The sequence below is a fragment of the Bactrocera tryoni genome, chromosome 2 (assembly GCF_016617805.1).
Source record: "Bactrocera tryoni isolate S06 chromosome 2, CSIRO_BtryS06_freeze2, whole genome shotgun sequence".
Classification (NCBI taxonomy): Eukaryota; Metazoa; Arthropoda; class Insecta; order Diptera; family Tephritidae; genus Bactrocera; species Bactrocera tryoni.
This window is the reverse complement of record NC_052500.1, coordinates 6,517,313-6,530,110: the sequence shown is the minus strand read 5'-3', so window position 1 is coordinate 6,530,110 and position 12,798 is coordinate 6,517,313. Positions and strand designations below refer to the sequence as shown.

General features: G+C 41.8%; 1 protein-coding gene across 1 annotated transcript; it reads left to right on the top strand.

The window, feature by feature from the left end:
• The first annotated feature begins 3,981 nt into the window (after nucleotides 1–3,981).
• On the top strand, nucleotides 3,982–11,213 carry LOC120768357. Its single transcript, XM_040095015.1, has 11 exons — nucleotides 3,982–5,021; nucleotides 5,113–5,249; nucleotides 6,835–6,976; nucleotides 7,042–7,215; nucleotides 7,340–7,499; nucleotides 7,703–7,844; nucleotides 7,902–8,060; nucleotides 8,649–8,810; nucleotides 8,874–9,045; nucleotides 9,110–9,770; nucleotides 9,995–11,213. The coding sequence occupies exons 1-11, from the start codon at nucleotides 4,436–4,438 to the stop codon at nucleotides 10,392–10,394; spliced, it is 2,895 nt and encodes a 964-aa protein (XP_039950949.1). The 5' UTR covers nucleotides 3,982–4,435; the 3' UTR covers nucleotides 10,395–11,213.
• The last annotated feature ends 1,585 nt before the right edge of the window (nucleotides 11,214–12,798 follow it).

The following is a 12,798-nucleotide window of genomic DNA, read 5'->3' as shown; positions in this document are numbered from 1 at the left end:
ATCGACTGTCTCAGATTTTAGCCAATGGTGTGAAGATTTTATATGAGAGTGGCATTATGAAGTTTTTTTTTTGTTTCCGAAGGGGAATCTTCAGAAGATACAGTCAAGGTAAACTGGCCACATGCACAATTCATATTGTCCGCAAAAGTTCACCTTTTTCGGGACCACACGTAGACAGCATGTGACCGGCTTTGTTGTTGTCCGTCATCCTCTTTCGTCTGTTATTTGTTCTATGGTAGTTCTCTTCACTGCATACCTCGGGTAGGAGAAGAAGATGTGATCTTCCGTTTCTGCGGCATTTCTGCAGAAAGAACATCCTGTTTCCCTGAAACAGCCATGACCCGACAAGAACTGCGTTAAATAGTCTGTGTCACCGTATTGCTAGTCAATTCAGGCTGCTATAAGTGTTCTTAATAGGCCTGTATGTCCATCTTCCTTTATCTGCCGCATCCCATTTTTCTTTTCTTTTTCCGCTCATTCGGTTTAGACGCCTATTCATGGCTTTTGTTGCACGATTGGCTCTGATTAACTCCGATGACTTTATATCCGGCATAAGATATGATAGTGACCGCTTCGTGCAACACCCTTCTAAACGCCCAGGCAATTCTATGGCGGCATAGTCTGGACACAGACGTTGCCTTATTGGCACATGTCATTCATAAGCATTGACTGGTTAATTTTAGCTAGTAGAGCTCTCTTACTTTGGCTTGGATCACCAATGTTGGCCATGATTCTCGATAGAACCGATTTTGTTGTGACCGCCTTACCTCAAGCGCACATTGACGACTTGAAATTGAGTCTCGTATCGATCATAACGCCAAGGTTTCTTAGTGGATTTTGTGTTGCAACGTTATAGCCATCAATCTTCAATGTGTCCGCTGAGCCTAGTACGGAGCCTTGTGGTACCCCATATGTCACCGTGTAACTTTTTGGACCTGTATCGGTATCGAAATGCAGAAGAGTGTACAATGCCAATATCGGCTTATACGAGCTGGTCTAATGACCGTTTAAAACCATCGGCCCCTAGCTGGGACGTGTTTTTTCAATGCAGGCCGACTGTCTAGCAGTGAAAGTCCCAACACTGTCGGGAGAAGCGGGAGAAGCACGTTCTCTGACTTCCAAATAAAAGCATTCACATAAAGTCTTTAAACAATCGCACATTGGTTGCGAAGATATTCGAAAAAAAAGGTATGAAACCATGAACCGATCAGTAACTTGACAAAGGTTGGGTTCACGTATGAGGGAGACTATTTCAAAGCTTTTCTGTTCGATAAGGACAGAAGACACAAAGGAAAAAGAGTTTTGGGCTAAAGTTTTGATTTCCACACTTTAGCTACTAGTTAGCAAACCTTGTCTCCGAGTATAGTTAAGCCAGTTGCAAGGTTCACTAAGTTTATGTTTATAAATTTTAAGTTTAAGAGGAATCGACCAATTTTGTTTTCATGCATGAATAGGAAATCCATATGATTTAAACTTTTTGTCGTCAGAGAAGTTTATAAAAACAGTCTCTTTGATCTAAGTCAACAGAACTTGTAAGTTTGAGCTGATTTAGGTTACTTCTTCTGTCCTAAAGTGAGATCTATGAGCGAAAAGTTTGATTCGAAGGCAGTTTCTTCCTCCAATTATCTAACTCATTGTAGTTCATGTTAAAAATGCATTTTGACATTTTATGATTGAAACCGCCACCGAGTAACTGTTGGATAGTCTTACATACCTGATGCTATTTTCTAGTACTAAGACTTACCGATCTAAACGGAGTTACATCTCCAAAATAACAGCCCTTGGCCGGAGACAATGCAGGTCACCGGTAGGAGGTTAATTTCCTACTTATCCGGAATAGACCCTGGCATATATAATGTATGTCTAGCGGGCAATGAGTCATCTCATGACACTGGTCACCTCTTTGCATGCCCTGCTAACCCTACTCATCTGACATCTTTTTCCCTTTAGTCCGATCCAGCACGTTCGTTAGATAACGTCGACGACAACTTATCTAATCCTTACCATCCTAAAGGAGACTAGATACCCGTTACAAAAATAAAAACAGCAGCATTTTCTAATACCTTTGAGCGCTTATATTGAGCTTACCAATTCGGATTCGAGAGCATTGAGTGATTCTGACTACATTGAGAGGGTCTCAGTTTGTTAGAGGGACGAAATATGTTGATTACGCTTTGTAAACAACTTATGGGAGAAGTAGAGACTGAGCTGAGATTTGGGAAAATACTGCGAATCTATGGAGCTTCTGATTATTTTTTAGAAGACGAATGAGTCGGGCGTTGATAACAGATATTTTTTAGGGCTTTCGGTGCTATTTTCTAGTTGCAAAGTAAGAATCTGTGCTTTGTGTCCGGGTCTTCTTATATACATACAATATATTGTTTAACAAAGAGCTGTTGTTAGTACACGCAAGCTATCTAATGAGTTTCATTAGCAAAATTGCTTAGTTAATAAACTCTTAATATACTTGGTCTCTTCGCCAAACTCTGCGCTGCTTTTAAAGCAGCGCTAGGACTTCACTTAATTAAATCTAAATTTCCAGCAAAATTAAAGCATGAAAATTTCGCGCATAAATTTCTTAAACTTTCAGTGGCCTACTCACCACCGCGCAACCACAAGCGGCATTAACATTTTACGCTTATGCAAATGCGACTGAAAATGTTTCATTGGAAAATTATGCGCAACCACACAGACGCACATATAGTATATATGAATATATGTGGATATATGTATGTGTATGTGTGTGCTTTTGCTTTAAAAATATTAAAATGTATATTTTATCGGCTCATTTAAAGTATTTTAGCGCGCTGTTTATGGCATTGTTAAATTAAATTTGCACTTCAATATGATATCTGTGTGTTGTTGTAATCTTTTGACGTTATCCTTTTGCAGCCATTTCACTGCCGCCTGCCACAAAATGCTGCTGATCGCTCCCAAATGATGTGCAACAGTGTCATTGCCACTGCCATTACGCGCGCCACGGCTGTTGCTGCTGCCGCTCCCACCGCCACTGCTCGCGCTGCCACAACGATAAACGCTACTAACACTGCCAACAACAGCAACAACAAGAAAAATAATAAAAATATTATAAATAAAAGCAACAACAACGCACACAACAACAACAACAGCAACAACCACAAGTGCCGGCTCACATGAGCCGAGTGAGTTGGACTGCGGAACGCAACAACGTCAAGCGCGCGGCGCGCAACGTCCAAGTTTTTGCAACAACTCCCACGACAACAATAAAACGAGAAGAGTGATAGCGCGCGGCGGCACCACACAGCGCGCAATCCCTGTCGTATACAAAGTTATTATTATTTTCGGGTTTACTTGTGGACTTGGTTGTTGGGGTTTCGTTGTTGCGCACAGGCGTTAGCTGCACGCTGTTGCGTTAGTTTCGTGTTGTTTTTATTTGCGCGACATTGTGTTTGGTCGGTGTTGAAGCGCCGCGTATAAAATGAAATACAACTGTTCATGTGATTGCAATTGCAGCGACCGCGCCTCGTGCAGCACCAACATCACCGATCGCCGTCCGAGCGATATAATGGCCAATGGTGATTGCTATCGCCGATTGTCGAATTCATCGTCCGCATTGTACGGCAGTTGTCCACAGCTAACGCAGCATTGCGATTTAATACAGCAACAACAGCAACAACAACAACAACCACATTGTCCACACATCAGCGCCAGCGAACAAGTAGCGCAACAAGCGAAACAGCATTATCAGTCGACACATCAGCAAACACGTCAATACTCGAGTTTAGTACGTACCCGCCCGTCGCGCAGTCCAGTGCTTTGTCAGCGCTGTGCCGTGTGACGAAGGAATAATCAAGCTTGCACACATCCCGATAGGTCCACAGTCACTTGCGCGCTCACATTCACCGCAGCGCGCTCGACGAAGCACAGCGCCAAAGCCGCAAAGGAGACGAATGCAGTAGACGCGACAGCAGCAACAGCGACATCGACTACGGCGACAGCAAAAAACGCGTCTGCCGCGAAATCAACTTCTTTGGCATTTGTGTCCTACAAACCAACAGCACTCACCCCGAAAATCAATAGAGCGCAGCAATTGCAACAGGAATTTACATCGTCCATCGCCACACCGGCCGTGACCGCGACGCGTTATTTGTGTCAGCGCTGTAGATACAACAATCAACCAATCACTTGGTGGGTCTCCTGTCCGCGTCTCTCCAATTTGGGCTCGACTCTGAGCCTGCAACCTAGCGCCACTGCCGCAACCGACCTACAACTACAACTGCAGCGACAGCAAGCAAAAACTCCAGCGCAGCCAACACAAGCAATACCACAGGCGCGCGTCGCCGGCAGCAACTACGATTATCAACACCATCAAGAGCGTCCCTTGCCCGCGCCACCAATAAGCAACGCAACGCACGAAGACCCGCCCACGCCAAGTGACAGCAACAGCAGCAGCAACATGGCCACCACAGCCACCGCAAAGAAGACCGTCACGCGCCAACAACTCTATGGCTCCAATCGTTGTCTGCGGCAGCAATCAAGTGTCCATTATCCACTCGATCATGGCGGCATGCAGCCGTCACATGTTGGCGGTGCCAGCGGCGGCACGCTGAAACGTCAGCCATGCGCGCTCTCGCATTCGCGTTCCATTACCGCGCTACAGAATATGGATCTCTATGGCAGCTATGCAACATTGCCATCGTCAGCAGCCGCCGCACCGTTGGACACACCACAACGCGCGTACTGTGCGCGTCATTTGCCGGCTGCTGCTGCCGGTGGTGGTGGTGGCGTTGGCGCGAGTGTGAGTGGCAGTCACACATGGCACCCGAGTCAGTATGCGGCCGCAACACCTTGCTGTCATCTGTACAATGCCAACCAGGCAGCTGCGGCGCCTACATGCATGTATGCTGGCGGTGGGTTGGGCCATGCATGCCAGCAGCAAGCGCCGCCAACGCACCCACACCAGCAACAGCAACAACAGTATCCACGCGCCGCGCTACTGCATGACAGTCATAAACCTTTGGTGCCCAACGGCTGTTATTTCGGTGAGTTAGCTCAACGATGATGGATTACTGTTGGGGTTAATAAATTTCAAGCGCGCTTTTTGCTTTGTTTTCTTTCACTTTGCTACCGCAGGCTATGAGCATAACACGCATTTGACCGATGAGGAGGATTCGGCATTTCCGGGTTTCCACGACCGTGAATTTCACATGCTGCACCGAAATATACCGGCCTTGCGGCGTACTGGTGTTGACACGGCAGGAATTAGACAGGTATGTTTTGTGATTAGGCTTTAGGGATTTACAATAATTTTATGAAATAATGTTGCTTAAATCGTTGTCGGTGTTGCTTAAATCCAAGGTTTTATCCTTGCAGTGAAATTTTTGGTTTTAAATTGGTAACTAGCAGTAAACTGCGCCCTCTATTGCCAGCTATCGCTAATATGCTTTAAGCTCACTGCCTTCAAAAATAGGTTTAAGCAGAGTCAGTCGTTACTGCTCTAAACGGTCTTAGGGTTGAATCAAACCTCAAACACTTCATTCTCAGTCTTCTGCTCGACAAAGTGATTGAAACGGTACCCTACAGGATGAAGTTCTCACTCCTCTTCTATGGATCCTGGTCGTTAGCGACCTGCTTAAAGAACTTGAGAATCGTGGCTGCCGAGTGATTGCCTACGTAGATGATGTAGCACATATGGTCAAAGGAAAGTTCGTGTATGCCGTGAATGAGTTGACGTAGGGGTATCTCAGCGTCATAACAAACTGGGCGATCGGAAGTGGTCTCGCCATCAATCCAAGTAAAACCTAGAACCACTATCGGTAGAATGGGAGCGGGTCGGTGCTATGCACTTGTGTTCTACTACTAGACAGCTCGGCATCGTGGAGCTTGGCCAGCGTCTTTTCGGCTCAAGATTGATTTCAGGAGATCTCGTTATCTCTTTGCCCTCAGTAAGGCTAGCCTCTCCCTAGTTGTGGGGCTTTTAATAGGCCATTGCCCTATTGGCGTCCATGCTTTAAGGTTGCAAATCTTACCATATGCCGTTTGCAGAAGCTGTTCAGAAGAAGATGAGGTGGAAACAACTCAACACTTCCTTCTTCACTGTCCCGCGTTTTGGAGGTCAAGATTTAAACACTTGGGAGCGCGTACCTTCAGACATTCCACCCAACTAGCGGGAGTTGAAATTAAGCGCCTATGGTACTAAACGTTTTATCTGTAAGTCCGAACACAGGAGTTCTTGTTTTCTACGGCTTCACGTGCGGTCATCGATCAGGCATCTAACCAAACCTTACCTAACCTAACCTATGTTGTCCGCTTCTTGTTTTGATACCAGGCGTTTACCGTCGGTCACCGGTCTTTGTGCTCAAATAACCATCATAAGTCTCCATAGCTTATCAATAGCTGAGCTTTTTCTACTAAGTGGGAACTCCACCGAGTTTACTTAGAAGCCTCAAGACTTATAAGTCTTTGCTTTTGGTCATTTCTCTTCGCCGGGCATTTTTGATTTTATCCGAAGCTTTGGGTGTAACTCTCTTCTTAGATTTCCCCGAATTGTAAGACATCCCACTCAGAGGCCAGTTCTTTTAGTATTTTTTAGATGGTTGGTCTATTCAGGTTTTCTTATATAGAATATGTTGTATACCAAATAGAATATCGTCTGTATTCCAAAGGCTCACTAACTAGAGCTATACTGTTTTTAGAACCCCGAAAGATTTATCCTATTTATAATGTATAATATTGAACAAAGCGGCATCTGGATCTAAGTTTTTTAGTTTAAATTTCGTCAAAGCAGTACCAGCGACTAAGTTAGTTTAGGTTAAGGTCAAAATAATGGCTTAAAAATTTCTCTTCCCATTATAGTATTTCTATCCGGATGGCGGCTGGGGTTGGATCATATGTGGCATAGCCTTTCTGGTGCATATACTAACGACAGGTTTACAGCTGTCAAGCGGTCTATTACTCTTTTATGCCATAGAACATCTAAGAGACTCCAATGGCATTGGTAAGACTCTAGTTTTATATTATATCAAATACATTTCACTCTCTCTCCACTTTCATCTGTTGCAGAGTGGGTTGGTGCTTTAAACTGGTCAATTTCTATGTTACTATCACCGTTTGTGATCACATTTTGTCGAAAGAAATCGACGCGACTGATGGCAGTGGTCGGTGGTCTAGTGCTGCCATTAGGCATACTATTTACCTCCTTTGCAACGGAGTTGGGCCAAATATTTTTTAGTTATGGTAAGTGTTTATAAATGTAAAATTACAGAAGCTTTCATATTTACTAATATACCCAAGTCCAAGAAGACATATTTCGGTTTGAAAAAAAAAATATATAACACTCAGCACTTTTTACTCTTTCTAGGTATTGTTTTTGGTATAGCTGTGGCCATGGTTCGTGAATCGTCCACAATAATGTTAGGTAATTATTTTAAGCGACGTAGGCAATTTGTCGAAATGGTCGCCATGTCTGGCGAAGGCGTGGGCATATCGATTTTCTCTGTGATACTGCGAGAGGGTGTTGGGTAAGTACTTTCTTCTTCAAGACTTCAAGAGCAAATAGTCTATATTAGAACTAAAACTAAAGGCACAGTGCGAAAGCGAAGATAGCAAGAGAGGAAGGCTGTTATGCTTGCTTTACTCTCAACACTGCGCTTTGCTCCACTATTTGCTCAGCATAAAACGAACTTCAAAGTTAGAAAATAAAAAGGCGAATCTCTATTTTCAGCAATGCTGGTTGGCGTGTTGGGCTCCAAATTGTTGCTGGCCTCGTAGCGGTTAGTTTCTTTATGGGTTTATTATATAGACCTGCATCACTATATCATCCCCAACGGCGCGCCATACAACATTTGAAAAACCAGAGAAAAAAGGTTTAGTTAAAATTTCTTAGAATTTATTTTCCATTAATAAAAAAAATCTCTTTACAGATGCATGAGAACAAATCCAGAGCTGTGGTCACAACAGAACAGAAAACAGTCCGTTATTTATTTATCGACATATCACCCTTCAAATCAACTAATGTGAAAATACTACTCGTATCAGCTGCCGTGGCGGCGTTGGGCATTTACACGCCCATGATCTCAATGGTAAAATTTTTTAATATTCTCAGAATTATGAACTACAGAACCGAACAAAATTTCCATAAAGTGACCTATACATAGGTTACTTAGAGACGAGAACATCATAAGACTTCAAGAGCTTCGTGAAAGTCAAGTAGTTCTTGCAAAATTGTGCTCTGGAATATGTCAGCTTTTGAATACCTTTGTATACAGATCTCATGTTATATTCTCAAGATAATAATCTTTACTTTATAAGCTTCGTGTATTTTACCCATTTAACACTCCATCTTGAGCTAAATCCAACAAAAGGCTCCTTCATATATAGCGTGCAACTTGGCTGAGAGTCCTCAAATATGGACGGCAACATTCAGTCTTCGTGATTCCTAAGCTTTCTCATGACGTCTGTTTATATCAGACCATTTCGCTTTGAACTGAATAGAACCTTCCTATAAAGTATTTTGTTTTATTTTTCGAAGCCCGCTACACTCTAAAACGAAACTCCGTGCGATCTCGTTCTTATTATGACAAACTAATTGAGTACTAGGCTGCAATATTTAGTATTTGAGTTTGAACATCCATATTATTCTCTAAAACTTAAATCTTGCTTTCTTCCAGACCTTGACTGTTGCCAAGGAGGGCCCCGATATAGAAGACTTAGTACTGCTGCAGACTTTTTTAGGCGTCTCTACCACAATCGGCGTATTTATAGCCGGTACAATATTGCGTAAGACTTTTAGAATAGGTAGCTTTTTAATAACCTCACAAATTGTGTCTCAGGTAAGTCAATATAATATAAAATATCCAAAAATTTTTATAAAAATACACTTTTCAACTACACAGGTATTTATTGCGTTGATAGCGATTTCGATATTGAGCCTGTCCTTCGTCGTAAGCTTTCGTTGGTTTTGTATACTCGGCTGGATGTACGGCATTGGTTTCGGCGGATTCCGTTATGCCTTCAAAATACTAACACTGGATCGCGTAAAGGTGAAACAGTTCTCAAAGGCATGGGGTGAGTCCAAAAAATATAGAATATGACTTTAGCAATTGTCAGCGTTAAACACTGCTATTTGCAGGGCTCATCAAAGGCGCTGAGTCCCTACCGGTGCTCATTAGCATACCGCTGACCAGTTTCCTGAATGATTACTCACTAAATTATGGACGCGCTGGTTATTTTATTTGCTCAGCAGCCGCCGCTATAGGTGGTATTATAATATTCTTCATGACTTACTCAACCGTGGAGCAAGAGCTCAGCAGTCAGGGCAACAATAAGAAGCATGGCAATGGCGCTCTACCGACGCTACGTCCATTTCCACAATACTGCAAACTGCATGGCTTTCATGAGCCCGTGGTGGACTTTAATGTTTACAATGGCTGTGATTATCCCGCGCCCGATTTACTGATGAGTCGCAGTTGTGTAAGCCTGAATCAAGTGGATTTCGAGAATCTCTGTCGCAATAATGCCTACTGTGATCGCTGGCGTATGCCGAGCGTGCACAAATTGCAAAACTGTGCGGTACACGGTGCGGGTGCGGCACGAGGCCGTGGCCATATGGCGGACATGAGTCGACCGCATAGTCCACACTACGATATTGAGCAAGGTTATGCGAGCATGGGACGTAGTATGGGCAAGCGACTGCAGAAGAGCTTGTCCTTCATTCAAAATCCATATTGCTGTAATGGACAGTGGTATTGCAATTGCCATGACAACTATCAGTGGGCGCAGACGTCACCGAGGTGAGGCTTTCTGCTTTTTAATTTGAGTGGGTTTCTGTTAAAAGAACATATCATATCCGATGGCATATAGTATATATATTTCCACAAGATTTATGAAGCATCCTCGATATATAAGAAACACAAAAGAAATCAGCTCCCACTTTCCACTTTAATTTCGCTTTTCCTCTAATCCAACACTTGGCTACATAAAACTAATCAAAATTTCAAACTTCTTCAATTCGCAGATCGCATATACATCAACCGCTGCTATGCACCTGCAATCAGGGCTCCACGAACTATTTGCAAAACTCGCGTAGTCGTAGCGTTCCTGAGGGTCTCTCCACCATCGGCAATCAGGTGTGCAGATGCAAGACAACGGCAACCCCCGCAGCGACGACGACATCGCGTCTCGGCTCTTCCACAGCCTTATCACGTGAAGTTATCTATTTGCCGCGTCATGATCACGACTACGATTTCACGTGTCGGCATCATCAAAGGGGTGTTGGCGCAGCAGCGGCCACAGCAACGGCAGCGGCAGTCGCCGCTATACACGGGGCCGCAACAACACCGCGCTATCGCCATCGACGCACACAATCGCTCTCCAAACCACTACAATATGTCGAACAGATAACGACATCGGTGTAGGCGAATAATTAATAAAAATTAGATAGACGAAAGACAGTTGGTGCAATAACTGTTACTAGGCAAAGGTTGAAGGCTGTGAAGATGATGCACGAGCGTTGAAATTTTAAATTATTCATTGAATTTGTTTTAAGTGCTGAGCGTGGTGTTGGAAACCTAGTGAAAGTAACTGTTGGTATTGACAATTATTCCCTTAGCTAGAAAAACTAGGTTCAAGCCACCGTTTTCTAAACCAGTGCTCCAAAGTCGGAGAATTTCCTTGGAAGTCCCATGCTTTATTTGAAAATATATGTAAACATATAAATTTCGAGGCCGGAAATGGATTGAGAGATCGTGGATACAAATAACCGATCGGTATATTAAGGTCATTTCCTTACCTAGAGGTTCTGTCGTAATTGGTTCATCAGAGCCTAAAAAGGAAAATTATATCCAAATATTTCATTTTTGAAATGTGTGGAGATTGGACAAACTTTTGAAGACTGCGGAGTCCAGACTTACATAAAATCTTTCACGTAATAAATATGTGGACTTTTCTACTTCTAAAGCAACCCTGCAAATATTTTTACGCTCAACAGGGTATACAAAGTTTACCACGAAGTTTGTAACCCCTAGAAAGAAACTTCGGATAATCTATAAAAGATGATGAACGTGACAAGCTGAGTTGATTTAGCAATGTCCGTCTGTTGTTCGTCTCTATATAGACGAGATATCGATCTGAAAATTTAGGCCCGTCATTTTCTCACCAAGCAGCTCCTCACTTGTTGGAACGGCCGATATTGGACCAGTATAGCATATAGCTGCCATACAAACTGAACGATCGGAATCAAGTGCTTGTATGGACAACTTTTTCATTTGACGAGATATCTTCACGAAATTTGGCATGGATTATTTTTGAAGAAAATGAAGTAATTCACCAAAAAATTGTTCAGATCGAGTGGCTATAGCATATAGCTGCCATACAAACTGATTGATCCAAGTGCCTGTAAGCAATATTTTGTACTTGTGAAGGGTATAACGTTAATGTTTGTTCTTGTTTATGATAGTTTTTGCGCAAAAAATAATATGTTTTCTACTTTTTGATATCACTGTATCTGTCAACGCACGTGGATTGTCTACAATGGCTTTGAACGTAGCAGGTAAAAGGTGGGCGTTGAAAAAAATTTAAAAAAATAAATTCTAAAATTTTAAGCGAAGCATGACAACAAAAAGTATGCACCAAATGCTTGTGGTCTACATACTTACTGTACAGACAGTACATACGAATATGAGCGTATTTGTTAAAGAAGATCTAATTCACGAATGTATTTACACTTCTAGTCTCTTAGAAACTATTATTTCACTTTTCTCAACGCAAAACACAAAAAAAAAAATAAAGTAAAATGTTGCTAGTATATGTAATTTTATATAACGAAATACATACATACATATATACTTATAAAGCTACATATATAAGCCAGCAAAAAACTAAAAACTTGCAAGAGCGCAATGAATTCTACAAACTACAAGAATAAAAATAAAAAATTAAATACAATTATGTATAAATAGTTACGTACATACACTTACATATATACTTATACATACATAGCTATATATAGGCGCAATGTACTTTTCGAGTATTATTAATGATGCATTAGCATTTTGATAGTCAATCAACTAACGGTAAGCAAGTGAGAGCAAAACTTTTACAACTACATTTTTTACCTTCACCACTACCACCACCACCAACAACAATGACCTAAACAAAAACAACACCACCACAACCCGTCACATCACTGGACCCCAATTAGAGCCTAGTACCCCCTAATGCCCCTAAGGAGTTTGAAAGCTTTATCTCAATAGTTTGTATGTATTTAGTAGATAAATAAAAATTATAAATTAAAAAAAAACATATTTCAAAGCATAAAACTAAATAAATTAGGTACGAAAATTTAGAAATATGTTATTGAAACTCGTAAATTATGAATGAATGCAGCGAGCGCTATTGAATCAATGTTGTATGTGTATGTGTGTGTAGTTGTAGCATAAATATTTAAGTATTGGTTTTAGTCAATTTAGTTGTAATTAGGAAAATGTGTGTGAATGGAATGTGTGTGTGTGTGGTTTCAATTGTGTGATTGACCGGTGTTTTCAAAGTGTTGTAGTAATATTTGTAAAAGCAACAACATTACAACAACAATAATTTTGCATAAAGTGCGACGGAAAGCCAACCACACACAGCGCCACAAACCAACTGCTGAGTACAAATAAAACAAACAAATACACTGCGCGTCAACAAATTGGTATAAGCAGCTAACAGTGGAGGCCAAAAATATGAGTACGAAAAAAATTATTTTGGAAATTTCTAAATTTTGCGCTCAATTAACGCTTTGGTGATAATATTTTATGAAAAAAAAATATTTTTGGTTTA

What these genes read in the sequence shown, in the direction of transcription:
- LOC120768357 (XM_040095015.1), top strand. Translation starts at nt 4,436, where the DNA reads ATGGCCACCACAGCCACCGCAAAGAAGACCGTCACGCGCCAACAACTC. An exon ending in CCAAATATTTTTTAGTTATG is followed by an intron (nt 7,216 to 7,339) that starts GTAAGTGTTTAT and finishes TACTCTTTCTAG; the next exon opens with GTATTGTTTTTGGTATAGCT. An exon ending in ACACGCCCATGATCTCAATG is followed by an intron (nt 8,061 to 8,648) that starts GTAAAATTTTTT and finishes GCTTTCTTCCAG; the next exon opens with ACCTTGACTGTTGCCAAGGA.